This window comes from Panicum virgatum, chromosome 5K (genome assembly GCF_016808335.1).
Source record: "Panicum virgatum strain AP13 chromosome 5K, P.virgatum_v5, whole genome shotgun sequence".
Taxonomy (NCBI): domain Eukaryota; kingdom Viridiplantae; phylum Streptophyta; class Magnoliopsida; order Poales; family Poaceae; genus Panicum; species Panicum virgatum.
Window position 1 is genome coordinate 5,267,420 of NC_053140.1, and position 13,289 is coordinate 5,280,708.

General features: G+C 48.9%; 2 protein-coding genes and 1 pseudogene across 6 annotated transcripts; all 3 read left to right on the plus strand.

The window, feature by feature from the left end:
• The first annotated feature begins 935 nt into the window (after positions 1–935).
• Positions 936–5,002, plus strand: LOC120705844 (phospholipase D alpha 1-like). Of its 3 annotated transcripts, none has more exons than XM_039990373.1 (4): positions 936–1,201; positions 1,526–1,673; positions 1,953–3,849; positions 4,236–5,002. In XM_039990373.1, the coding sequence occupies exons 2-4, from the start codon at positions 1,566–1,568 to the stop codon at positions 4,667–4,669; spliced, it is 2,439 nt and encodes an 812-aa protein (XP_039846307.1). In that variant the 5' UTR covers positions 936–1,201; positions 1,526–1,565; the 3' UTR covers positions 4,670–5,002. The 3 variants fall into 3 exon arrangements, with proteins under 3 accessions (XP_039846307.1, XP_039846309.1, XP_039846308.1); XM_039990375.1 differs by having other exon boundaries at positions 1,070–1,378; XM_039990374.1 differs by having other exon boundaries at positions 1,188–1,382.
• Positions 5,003–5,721: 719 nt separating this feature from the next.
• On the plus strand, positions 5,722–7,973 carry LOC120705848 (annotated as a pseudogene).
• Positions 7,974–8,900: 927 nt separating this feature from the next.
• Positions 8,901–13,031, plus strand: LOC120705849. 3 transcript variants are annotated; one of them, XM_039990381.1, is made up of 6 exons: positions 8,901–9,963; positions 10,662–10,888; positions 11,532–11,622; positions 12,465–12,531; positions 12,612–12,902; positions 12,934–13,031. In XM_039990381.1, the coding sequence occupies exons 1-5, from the start codon at positions 9,833–9,835 to the stop codon at positions 12,663–12,665; spliced, it is 570 nt and encodes a 189-aa protein (XP_039846315.1). In that variant the 5' UTR covers positions 8,901–9,832; the 3' UTR covers positions 12,666–12,902; positions 12,934–13,031. The 3 variants fall into 3 exon arrangements, with proteins under 3 accessions (XP_039846315.1, XP_039846314.1, XP_039846316.1); XM_039990382.1 differs by lacking the exon at positions 8,901–9,963 and adding an exon at positions 9,997–10,542 and having other exon boundaries at positions 10,657–10,888; XM_039990380.1 differs by lacking the exon at positions 8,901–9,963 and having other exon boundaries at positions 9,992–10,888.
• The last annotated feature ends 258 nt before the right edge of the window (positions 13,032–13,289 follow it).

Below are 13,289 nucleotides of genomic sequence, written 5' to 3' on the forward strand. Positions count from 1 at the left end.
GACCTGACGTGGATGCACGATTGGAATGGAGCCGTGGCGCGAGAGAGAACTCCCGCGGGTGAGGCCGCGAGGCGCGTCGCCGACGGCCGATCGAGCAGCTCGCGGGCGCGGCGAGGCCGGCACGTGGTGGACGCCCGGCCCGAGCCGCGAGAGGCGATCGGCTACTGTCTCCGTCAGCGGCGTCGGCACGGCCGCGTGCCTGCCGAGGAATCCACCGTCCAGGACGCCCACGGTTCTCGCGTTCTCGGAGCCGGGACCGAGGCGCCGGATTCAAGGCGTGTTTGGTTTGCCGCCTACGGCGCCGCACCGCGCCACACCTTCCGCGCCGCAGGTGTGGCGGCCGAATCGGCCGCCGCGCCTTAGGCGCGGTGCGGCGCCGTAGGCGGCAAAGCAAACAGACCCTCAGTTCCTCTACAGCGACCGAGGAAGTCAAGAGAGGCTGGGGCGGCGTCGCGAAACGGGAGGAGGCTGCGAGATCCAAGGCTCTCGCATGACGACGCATCTCAACCCGGACGGAAGGACCGGCAGAAAGAGTGCGTGCTGCTACGGGTTCGGAAAAAAAATTAAAGAAAGCTTTCTAGAACAATTACAAGTAAGAAAAGTTGGCTTGATGATTATAGTAAAAAAACCGAGGATTTAGGGGCACGCAAGCAGGGTGGACTTGGATGGACTCCACATGCGGCGCTCGTCGCACCGACTCGCACGTCGGCACGTCGCATCCGGTGACCGGTGACCGGAGGACGGCGACAAGCCGCGGTTTAACTGGGTGGTGGGCCACCGGAGTACCCGATAGTCCGGCGCAGCGATGGGTGATTGGGCCACGCAGAGTATTTTTTACTACTCCGGATCCGTGGCGCAGCGGGGGCGACGCGTCGACGCGTGGGGGCCGACGGGCGGTTTGGGTCGCTGGATTCGTCTCCCCTGCGACGTGCACAGCTTCTCCGCCCACGCCTGGGCCGCGCGCTCCCTCGCCGCGTGCCGCGCTACCCCTCGCTCTCGATCCAGCCGGGATCGGCGCCCGGCCTGCCATTTTTATAACACAATCAATCTTGGCTCGATCGGATCGGATCGGCTCCCCCCACCTCGCCTCGCTTCCTTTTCTACCCCACGTCTGCCTCCCAGAGCGCCCTCCCTTCTGGCCTTCTCGCCATCAACATCACCATCATCGCAGCGGCCGCGCTGCCCGCCCGGAACGGAACCGGTAAGCCCTCCATTAACCCTCTCGCTATCCTCTAAGCAAGTGGTGCTTAGCAGGCAGGAGCTCTGCAACTGCAAGGCTGCAGATCCGGCCCCGTTCCCCCCATTTGCCGGCGCGGTTCCTCCGTGCGTGCTCCGCTTGCTCGCTGCTCTGGTCTCGGCGGGGGCGGCCGTTGCTCGGGTTGGTCGGTGCCGTCCCTCCCTTCGTCTCGCGGGTTGCGAGGGCTCGATCTGCGCGGGGCTCGCTGCGGGCTTCCTCCTTCTTGCTCCAGCAGACTGCTAGTATAGTACCCTCTTGCTTATGCTTTTGCGTGGCGTTGCTGCGCAGGCAGGGGACTGGGTGGTAGGCTGACCGCGAGGAGGGAGCCATGGCTCAGATCTTGCTCCACGGCACGCTCCACGTCACCATCTTCGAGGCGGAGTCGCTCTCCAACCCGCACCGCGCATCCGGCGGCGCCCCCAAGTTCATCCGCAAGGTACGGACCTCCCCTTCCACCACTCGTCTACTCCCTTCTCCAACGATCTCTACGACGCCGGCCATGAGTGCACAGTAATACGTGGTGAGAGTCATGCGATTTGGGAAGAAAGGGACAAAACGGACAGTTCATGGATCGGCGTATTCTGTGGAGTAGTACTAGTTTTAGCGCCAAAAAAAAAATACTGCACTAAATCTCAAGCTAGAGCTCGTTTGGAATTTCGGTGTATGCCTCTTTGTGTCGCCTGATGCATCTAACACGTCATGCTCGTTTCAACAGCTTGTGGAGGGGATCGAGGACACCGTGGGTGTCGGCAAAGGCACCACCAAGATATATGCCACCATTGATCTAGAGAAAGCCCGGGTTGGGCGTACCCGGATGATCTCCAACGAGCCCGTCAATCCTCGCTGGTACGAGTCGTTCCACATCTACTGCGCCCACCTCGCCGCCGATGTCATCTTCACCGTCAAGATCGACAACCCCATTGGGGCGTCGCTCATTGGGAGGGCTTACCTGCCTGTCCGGGACCTCCTGAATGAGGGGGAAATCGATAAATCTCTTGAAATCTGTGATGAGAACCGTGAGCCTATTGGTGACAGCAAGATCCATGTCAAGCTTCAGTACTTTGATGTTGCCAATGACCGCAACTGGGCAAGAGGTGTCCGGAGCACCAAGTATCCTGGTGTTCCTTACACCTTTTTCTCACAGAGACAGGGATGTAAGGTTACTTTATACCAAGATGCTCATGTCCCAGACAACTTTATTCCCAAGATCCCGCTTGCTGATGGCAAGAACTATGAGCCACACAGATGCTGGGAGGATATCTTTGATGCCATAAGCAATGCTCAACACTTGATTTACATCACCGGCTGGTCTGTGTACACCGAGATCACCTTGGTTAGGGACACCAACAGGCCGAAACCTGGAGGCGATGTTACTCTTGGGGAGTTGCTCAAGAGGAAGGCTAGTGAAGGTGTCCGGGTCCTCATGCTAGTGTGGGATGATAGGACTTCAGTTGGCTTGCTGAAGAGAGATGGCTTGATGGCCACCCATGATGAGGAGACTGCAAATTACTTCCAAGGCTCGGATGTCAACTGTGTTCTGTGCCCTCGCAACCCTGATGACTCTGGCAGCTTTGTTCAGGATCTGCAGATATCAACTATGTTCACACACCATCAGAAGATAGTAGTCGTCGACCATGAGATGCCAAACCAGGGCTCCCAGCAAAGGAGGATAGTCAGCTTCGTTGGTGGTATTGACCTCTGTGATGGAAGATATGATACACAGTATCACTCCTTATTTAGGACACTTGATACTGCCCATCATGATGATTTCCACCAGCCTAACTTTGGGACTGCGTCAATCAAGAAAGGTGGTCCAAGAGAGCCATGGCATGATATTCATTCACGGCTGGAAGGGCCAATTGCTTGGGATGTCCTTTACAACTTTGAGCAGAGGTGGAGGAGGCAGGGTGGTAAGGACCTCCTTGTTCGTCTCAGGGATCTTTCTGACATTATTATTCCCCCTTCTCCTGTGATGTTCCCAGAGGACAGAGAAACATGGAATGTCCAGCTCTTCAGATCCATCGATGGTGGTGCGGCTTTTGGCTTCCCCGAGACTCCTGAGGAAGCTGCTAGAGCTGGGCTTGTGAGTGGAAAGGATCAAATCATCGACAGGAGTATCCAGGATGCATACATACATGCCATTCGGAGGGCAAAGAACTTCATCTACATTGAGAACCAGTACTTCCTTGGAAGTTCATATGGCTGGAAGCCTGAGGGCATCAAGCCGGAAGATATTGGTGCTCTTCACTTGATTCCGAAGGAGCTTTCATTGAAGATTGTTAGCAAGATTGAAGCTGGGGAACGATTTATTGTTTATGTTGTGGTGCCAATGTGGCCTGAGGGTGTCCCAGAGAGTGGTTCTGTTCAGGCAATCCTTGACTGGCAAAGGAGAACAATGGAGATGATGTACACTGACATCACACAAGCTCTCCAGGCCAAGGGAATTGTTGCAAACCCCAAGGATTACCTCACCTTCTTCTGCCTAGGTAACCGAGAGGTGAAGCAGGAGGGGGAGTATGAACCTGAGGAACAACCAGAACCTGACACTGATTACAGCCGGGCTCAGGAGGCCAGGAGGTTCATGATCTACGTTCACACCAAAATGATGATAGGTACTGAGTTGATTCTACTTTATCCCTGCTTGACACTACATGTCGGTATCAAGATCATTAACATTTTTTGTTTACCAAGATCCAAGAGCGTTGTTAATGTTATGAATCATACTTTTCTGAGTACATATGTTTGGAGCAGCATATTTTTCTTGTTAAAGTAGAACTATACTTTAGAGCAATTAAAACTAAGAAATATCTTTGAAATGAAATATCTGATGTACCAATAACTCTGTTTTTCAAAGATTTCATACTTTTTCTTGATTGTTCAAAGAAATTCAAGGTATATAGTCAGCTACTCTTTATAGCAAACTACTGAACAGCCAAAGTCTTGCTTAGACCGTTTACAGTTATTGATCAAGCTAATAACCTCTCATCTTTGGTTCCAGTTGACGATGAGTACATCATCATCGGTTCCGCCAACATCAACCAGAGGTCCATGGATGGTGCCAGGGACTCTGAGATTGCCATGGGTGCATACCAGCCGTACCACCTGGCAACCAGGCAGCCTGCCCGTGGCCAGATCCATGGCTTCCGGATGGCGCTGTGGTACGAGCACCTGGGCATGCTGGACGATGTGTTCCAGCGCCCGGAGAGCATGGAGTGCGTGCAGAAGGTGAACAAGATCGCTGAGAAGTACTGGGATATGTACTCGAGCGATGACCTGGAGCAGGACCTCCCGGGCCACCTCCTCAGCTACCCCATTGGCATTGACTCTGAAGGCAACGTCACCCCGATGCCAGGGATGGAGTTCTTCCCCGACACCCGTGCCCGTGTCCTCGGCACCAAGTCGGATTACCTCCCACCCATCCTCACCACATAGAGGGCAGACTGGGAGTGCCATGCCTTCTCTCTTGTCTGGCCTCAGCTTGGTGTCTCTTTGTGTTTCAGACACCGAAGGTTCAGATTGTAGTGTTGTTATAGTTATTGAGTGATAATAAGTGCATTGTGCATGGTTGGGACGATAGGATGAAGAGTTGTTTATTACTAATACTGCATACAGATTGTGTTGTGTCCCTGTCTGGTGTAGCTTGTGTGGCTTGCTGCGTTGCAGTGCCGTTTGTAAGATGAGACTCCAGCAATTTCACACGGTTGCTTGTCCAGCTGTTTGTGCTGCTCAATATTAACAATATTGAATGTTGATGTTATGCTACTATCATCTGGATAATCTTGCTCACTCATGTCATCTGAAGCAGAAGACCTGCTCATCTTCTAGTTCTATTTGATCTCCAGGTTGACAGAGCAAAGATCATGTATGGTGATTATGTAATGTGAAGAAGAACTACTGGTTAGTGCTGGACTCGGCCATCTTCGAGTTGCTACCGCGAGGGGTGATGGAATCTGAATATGGTCTACTCCAATGCTCTGTCCCAGCCTCCCAGGTAATGGTGCAGAGGTCTCGCCGAGCTGTGAAATCTTGGACATCAGTGGGAGCTGGTAGTGTTTGTTTTGTAGTAACCTACTTCCACAGCTTTGTATCTGTACATGGTTTGCTTGATCGCTTGAGCACTGAGGTAGTCATTTTATCTGGATAAAGGAAACATCTCCGGCCTCTGCAGCCGCACACAGCTAATTTTTTACAAAATTCTCAGCATACATGTTGATAAAATAGAGTGAAGAATCTCGTGCTGTTCTTTTTCAATGTCGCGAGGGCAATGGTCGCGAGAAATTCGTGTTGTTGGTACGTGAAAATTAGTTAGGTAGCGGCAGAAGCAGATTGCTGCTGTGTGTGCGAGCAAAGCAAGCCGGCCCAGTTGCTCTCAAGAGGAGGCCCATGTCCATGTCACCATGTGTGAAATGGCGGAACGGAGGCTGGCCGTCGTCACGGCGCGCCGTCAAGATTCAATCACGCCGTCCGTCGTCGTCAAACCCACCGGCCGCCACGTAAAACCCTCTACCTCCTCGCCGCTTCGCTTCTTCCCCCCAACCGCCAGCCCCGCAACGGCGCAGCCATGGCGGACGGAGCCACCGCCGCCTCCAGCTGCGAGGTGGACCTCGGCAACTTCTTGGCGTACGACCCGTCGCACCACGGCGCCGCCGCCGCTGCCTCCAGGTTCAACCCTAACCCTAACCCCCCTCCCACCCCGCCGCCGCCGCTCCGCTCCGCCCGCCTCCTGCCGGCTGCCGCAGCCCCCCTGCACCCCGCCCTCCTGTTGCACTCCGACGGCAACGCTCTGGAGGATAATGCGTTCGTCCGCTGCGATTGGTAGCAGCGAATGCTCGCTATCTAAGAATTTTCAGTTGCTATGCCGTGCTTACCTTTTCTGCTAAGTTGTAAACGTCCTGACGAAATTTGGGGTTGGCGGCCGGACGTAGGGAGGAGCTGAGGCAGGAGTGCCTGCAGAAGGCGACGGAGCTGGCGCAGGCGGTGGCCAACTCCCTCTTCGCACTGCTGCCAAGCGAGGACCGCGACGGCCCCATCGTCCACCTCCCGCCGCCAACCATTCGACTTCCGCGCGAGAAGCATGTGAGAATCTCTCGCATCATCAATTCCTAGTGATCTAATCTGTGTGGCTGTGAACCATCCGCTGACGATGATGTGCTTGCAACTTTCTAAATGTCGTCCCTAAATTATAATCTTTTTTACTGTGAAACATGCACTAGTTGGTTCAACTCTTACTGACTCGAAGAAACTTTTGCCATGAATGCGAGGGAAACCATTCTCAGTCGCCCAGTTCGTTAGCTTGATGTATGCATTAAAGATTGTACTGTCAGGTGTTTTGCATGTTTAATAACCCTGTTTCTGCTGTCACCAGCTACCCAAGCCAAAGCCACCGACCAAGTGGGAGCTCTTTGCAAAGGCGAAAGGTGATACCATTGCCCGTGTTATATTTTCATGACTCTGCTGTGCAAATTGAAAATTACTTACTCTTTCATCCTTGACTGGTCACCATGATGCAGGGATTACCAAGCGCAAGAAGAACAAGCGTGAATGGGACGAGCAAACTCAATCCTGGAAATGGACTTATGGCTATGACCGTGTTAACGGTGACAAAGATGTCCTGATCATTGATGCCAAAGCCACTGATGGTTAGTAATTTGTCTTCATGAACTTTTACCAACAATCCTGTTGACTGTTATGCAACAAGAGTAGAAGACTGTTGTCTCTCCCCAATCCAGTAGCATATTGCGCTTGTCATGGCCATCTGCTTGTGTTAGCTGATTTTGTCCAGCTTTTTATGCAACGTTTTACCCTCATAAGCAGTCATTTTATAGTTTAAGACCTGAATCTGAAATATTTTCTCGTTATCAATGATTCTCGTCTACTCCCTCTGTTTTTACTTACTGTACATATTAGGTTTGTCCTAAGTCAAATCTGGCAAACTTTGATCAAATTTATAGAAAGAAATAATAACATATACAATACCAAATTTGTTTCATTGAATCCCTGTGAAATATATGTTGATAGTGCATATATTTGATAGTATAGTTGTTGCTATATTTTTCTATAGATTTGGTCAAGTTTGACTTGGGACAAACCTAATATGACATGTAAATAAAAACGGAGGGAGTAGAAGAGAATGAGTGCTAAACCTGGTTTGTCAATCTGATATACCCTTTAAATCAACAATTTCCCTTGTTACAGAGCCTGGTGTTGATCCTTTTGCACAAAGAAGGCAAGAGAAGAAGAAGCGGGTAGAAAAGCAAGAAAAAAACAGACTGGAGAACCTAAAGAAAGCTGCAAAAGTTGGCGCTTTGCCAAGGTTGTAATCCTTCACTAGTTACTACTGCTGCCCCCCTATGAATTTTGTTCTTTGTATCAGTAAGGTGCTTTGTAAAATTATCCAGTATAACAATCTAACAGCTCTTCTGTACCTCTTGATTGCAGTCATATACAGCTTGCTGCAAGGGCCTTGCCCATCACGGGAACTAAAGCTGACCTTCCGAAAAAAATCTAGAAAAGAGGACCTTGAGAATGTTGCTGGCATGGCTTCATCAGCAACAGCAAGTGGTGGGAAGTTTGATGAGAAGTTGGCTGGCGAGAAACCTCCAAAGCATCCTGACAAACATAGAAAGTTTTTTATATCCGAGTGGCTTTGATTTCTCTGTCTGCCTTAGCAGGCTGATTTTGTGCACTAGCTGAATCATGTCCTTATATACAAGGTGAGATCCCTTGGTATATGCTCTTTGCTGATAATGTGGTGCTAGTTGACGAGAGTAGGGCAGGGGTTAATAGGAAGTTAGAGCTGTAGAGACGCACGTTAGAGTCGAAAGAGTTCAGACTTAGTAGGACCAAGACCGAGTACATGATGTGCGATTTCAGCGCGACTAGGCATGAGGGGGGAGATGTTAGTCTAGATGGGCAAGTGGTGGTCCAGAAGGATACTTTTCGGTATTTAGGATCGGTGCTACAAAAGGATGGCGACATTGATGAAGATGTTAGGCATAGAATTTCAGCTGGCTAGTTGAAATGGCGGCAAGCTTCTGACATCATTTGTGACAAGAGGGTACCACAAAAGCTAAAAGGCAAATTCTACAGGACAGCAATTCGTCCGGCGATGTTATACGGTGCTGAATGTTGGCCTACAAAAAGGCGACATGTCCAGCAACTGAGTGTAGCAGAGATGCGGATGTTGCGGTGGTTTTGCGGGCACACAAGGAGGGATAAGAGTCCGGAACGGAATTATTCGGGATAGGGTCGGGGTGACACCAATTGAGTAGAAACTTACCCAGCATCGGCTGAGATGGTTTGGACATGTCCAACGAAGGCCTCCTCAGGCGCTGGTGCGTAATGGGGTTCTTGAGCGGGTCGATAATGTAAAGAGGGGTAGAAGTAGAGCTAAACTGACGTGGGATGAGTCGGTTAAGAGATACCTTAAAAATTGGAATATCTCTAAAGAGATAGTTTTGGACAGGAGCGCTTGGAGACTAGCTATCAATGTGCCTGAGCCTTGAACTTATTTCTTTTGGGTTTCATCTCTAGCCTACCCTAACTTGCTTGAGAAAAAAAGCTATGTTGTTGTTGCTGCTGCATCATTATTGGTAGCACTAGATTTGTTTGAGTGAGCTAACAGCATCTGCGAACAATTTTGTAAGTAGGCAATTACAATGTACAAGGTGAAGAAGGAAAAACAAAGAAGGAAAGACAAAGCGATGTTCCCAAAATCTGATAAGCTTAAGCTTCAGAAGAAATCCCTCAAGAAATCATCGAAGAAAAAGGCTTAGGCTCACATCTTTCCTTGTGACTTGCTTTAGGAGGTGACCACAGTTTTGAAGGCTCAAGGAGACCTGCTGCATCCTGCTTATAGTATTTGTCCGGTTGGAATCTATGGAAGAAATATTATTGCTTCGTTTACTGGTTGTGACACAAAGACCTGAAACTGCACTGTTTTTTTTTTGAAGCCTCATCCTAGGTACAATCTGTATGTGTAGTAGCTTTACTCACACCACACACACACTCTATCTAACCAGAAACTGCAATCTATATACATACGCCTACCGAGTGCTAAATTGGTGAACACGTCTTCCTCTTATGATCCACAGGTGTTTGAGGCTCCAGAAGAAAATCTGGGAAAATCGCGGCCATGTGCAGTTAGTTTTGTTTTTTGAGAGGAGAAAGTTAGTCAGGTAGCAGCAGAAGCAGATGCTGCTTGTGCAAGCAAGCAAGCCGGCCCAGTTGCCCTCAAGAGGAGGCCCATGTGTGAAATGGTGGAACGGAGGGGCCCGGCCGTCATCACGGCGCGCTGTCAAGATCAATCCAATCAACCACGCCCGTCCGTCGTCAACCTCACCGGCCACCATCCCCGCTCGCCTCGCCTCGCCTCGCCTCCCCTCCCCTCCTCTTATCCAAAATCACCTGCGATCGTGACGCGACGCGCTCGCCCTCGCCCTTGCGATCCCGCCCGCCCCCCAATCCGATCGGGCCGGTGGCTGCCTCACTGCACCGAACCGCCGAGGCGAGGCGCGAACCACGGAACCAGGCCGACCGACCGAGCCAATCGATCCGGCGAGTGAAGTGGGCTCGTTGCGGCGCGGGGCGGGCGGCATGGCGACCACGCGCGGCGGCGGCGGATCGGCGTCGAGGGTGGGCGACGGGGACGTCGACCTGGGCGAGGGCTGGAACTGGGGCGCCATCCCCCGGCTCATCTCCTCCGCCTGCCTCTTCCTCTTTTCCGGGTGGGTCCCCCCGCCTTCGCTCACGTTCCTCTTCGCTCGTCGTAGCTTTTCCTTTTCGTCTGGTTGCTCTACCGAGTGCGATCCGCGCTGCCTAGGACGAGGCCGTAGGACTGTAGGAGTGAATCGGCTGCTTCTGGCCGGTGCGCGGCTGTGGCCTGTGGATTGTGGTAGATCGACGTGGTCGGCAGAGTGCGTTGCAGGAGGGTACCGAATTGATAGCGACGTGCTCTACATGGATAGTTCTATCGCGAGACGACAGGGCGTTTCAGTGGGCGTCCCCGCATGGTTTGTCTAGGTTGCCGATTGATTTCCCTTGGCTTCTGTTGATGAGCTCTTCATTTCCTCGAGGTTAGATGTGAGAAAGGGAAGGATGTTCGAGATGGGTATGCTGTGCGCGCACTACAGTGGTGTGTCACTGATTAGTGACTACCCGATAGCTGTTTGCATGTTTATCCCTGCAATTTACCATCAAACGCTGACATGTCATCACTCGTTGGTGACCATGCTAGCAGGTTTCTAGGTGGGTATGGATCTTAAAATGTTCTTGTGGTCTCGATGTTTCACCCACTAGTGGAAGTGGTGGGTTACCTTTACCTTGTCTGCCTCTGCTTGCAATCTGTTTCTCTTCCATACTTTAGCACCTTTGTTTTTTTAATTGCTAATTGTCTACCTGTCCAAACTCCTTCCAAACAGAGCAGAGGCTGTTTTGGATGCTGTGATAAGGCTGTAAAGCAACTGGGTGAACTGTCCAGGAACTTGATTACACATGACCAAATTCCCATTGGAGAGACATTTTGGAGTACAACCACCATCGAGGTCGAACCAGCAGATCTCAGGGGTATTTCTCCAGTCAATGCATCCAACTGGGCCTTTGATCAGCATGGAACTGGAAGCAGCCATAACCTTCCTGAACTTGGTAATAATGGTAAGTCTTTCTGAATCATGTTGGTCTTAGCTTGATAAAGTCTTTTAAAACCACCATGGATTGGCATAGTCTCAATATTCATGTCGAACTATGTCATGGTTTCACATAACATTTGTAACTATTTTCTGCAATTAGGTTGATGTGTTTGGTGTACCATTCTACCATGTAATAGTTTTATGTGATTCTAAGCAAAAAAGAAAAATATTTGGAAGTGTTGAATCCACAGTTTCGTACTGCCACCTTTCATAAGATCTGGTACATTTTGCTACTAGATTGGCCTGTTAGAAGTCTGAGCAAGCAGGAAAGGCAGTGTTCTGGTAGTGGAGGGCTGCTTGACCTCTCAACCCAACCGTGATTGACAACTAGGACCAGTCAAGGTGCTCATATCCTTAGTGAATGACAAATTGGATCATTTTTTTTAAAGAAAGATTGAAGAAATTTTGGGTAGGTAGGCATGGTATTGCCTGATTGTCATTCTGATAACAAGTGAAACTGGATGATAGGAAATGTGCATATCGCATCTTTTTTGCATCTGCCTGATTACTATTCTTATGTTCTTGCTGTACCAAGTGAAATTGGAGCACCTATCGTGAAGGACCTTAGTATGGTGACCTGAAATTCAAAATATTATATATTATTGCAGGACTCGTTCTTTGGGAACAGACCAGGCAGGAATGGACTGAAATTAGAAGTCTACGACCGAAGGTGAAGCAGGTTCGCGAACCAGTATTGAGGTATGAGAATTGACAGAATAAGATGATCTATAAGTCCATAGAAGCATCCCGGAAAAAATTGCCATAACACATATTATATAAAATTCGTGTTTCAACTTTCAGAAACAATCTTACAGAAACAGAACCAGTTCATTTTATTCACATTTTTTTGTTCTGAAGTTTGAGAATTTTCCGCTTTATTTTTTTTATCTAGGTGATTTCATTTGTAATGACCATTGATGGTTCCAGTTTATTCTGGCATTGTGCTCTGCTAGTGTAGTTTATTGCTTTCATCCATGTTGCACGCGATATATGATTCTTTTGAATACAAAACTCAATATATTTCTTTGTATACTCCCTCTATTTCACATTGCTTGTGCATCATCCTCTTGGGTGCCATTGCAATATTTCAACTTTCTACTGCTACTTTAGTGATGAGGGAGAGATCAAATGAGTAGAATAATATTTGATAAGGTTGTGGTGATCTACTGATCTTGGACATATACTGAAGCTATGGAGTGTATTATCACTGCATGTCTCATTTATTATACCGTTAGAAAAGAAACATAACATTAGTTTAAGTCGCCAAGAAACTTCCATAAGAAATAAATCGAGTTCTTATCAATCAAATTTGATGGCAGCTGCTCATCTTACAAGAAGGATGCTGAGAACCAGCTAAGAATTAAATTTGAATAAGAAAAAGGATGTCCAGTCTTGTTCTTGTACAGTTTGTTTTGCTCAAATTTATACTAGGTTCTGATTTCATCTTATTTTGTTTATGATGGTATGTATCTTGGGAATGCTATCTTGGTGTATTATGAAGGCTTATGCAATTACGCTCACCAATACTATTTGTTATGCAGTTGGAATGCAGCATATGAGAGTCTGCTTGGATCAAATAAGCCATTTCCGCAACCAATTCCTCTTCACGTAAGATCTAATGCATTTCAGTTTCAGTTGACCATTTTAATGTATTGTGTGTTGCTTCAACCTTGATCATGAAATTGCAGGAGATGGTCGATTTTCTTGTGGACATCTGGGAGCAAGAGGGGCTGTATGACTAGCACAAATGCTTTCATAGGGATAACATGTAGTTGTTCCTCAAGAAAGGATAAAGAATGACATAGGTTTAGGCTTGAGATGAGGTAACAATGGTTTGGCCTGTCATACATGTTTTTTGTTCATGGAGGCCTGTTGTACTTGCTGAACACAGTACTGCTGTGGTAACTGGCCAACTTGTAATGTTAGATAAGTCCTGATAGTCGCTTTGTTGAATTTGTCAAAGAAAGCGAGAAAGAAAGGTGTGTGGTTTTTTTTTTTTTTGAGGGTAAGGTGTGTGGTATTGAGTTGTGGACAAAAAAGTGTGATTTGTATTGATTAAGAAAGCATTAACACCGATGGCTGTCGGTTAGACGGTTGGATTATTCTAAGGGTTATGGAGTCATGTCAGTGTCCATTTCGTGGTGAGGCACACTGACAGCTACCTCGACTAATCCGATTCCGAAATGTTAAATTTTGTTTGGTTCTGTAATGTGGAGAGGCTGTATCTTGTGCGCAGGACCGGAAGTCGACCCCTGAAGTTGTGACCCCTGAAGAATCCCCGATGCGTCACCGTGAGATGGTATCATTTTGCTAAGAAAGGAAAGCACGGTGAATAAGTAATGGTTTGTGCCGAAACTAGCAAAAGG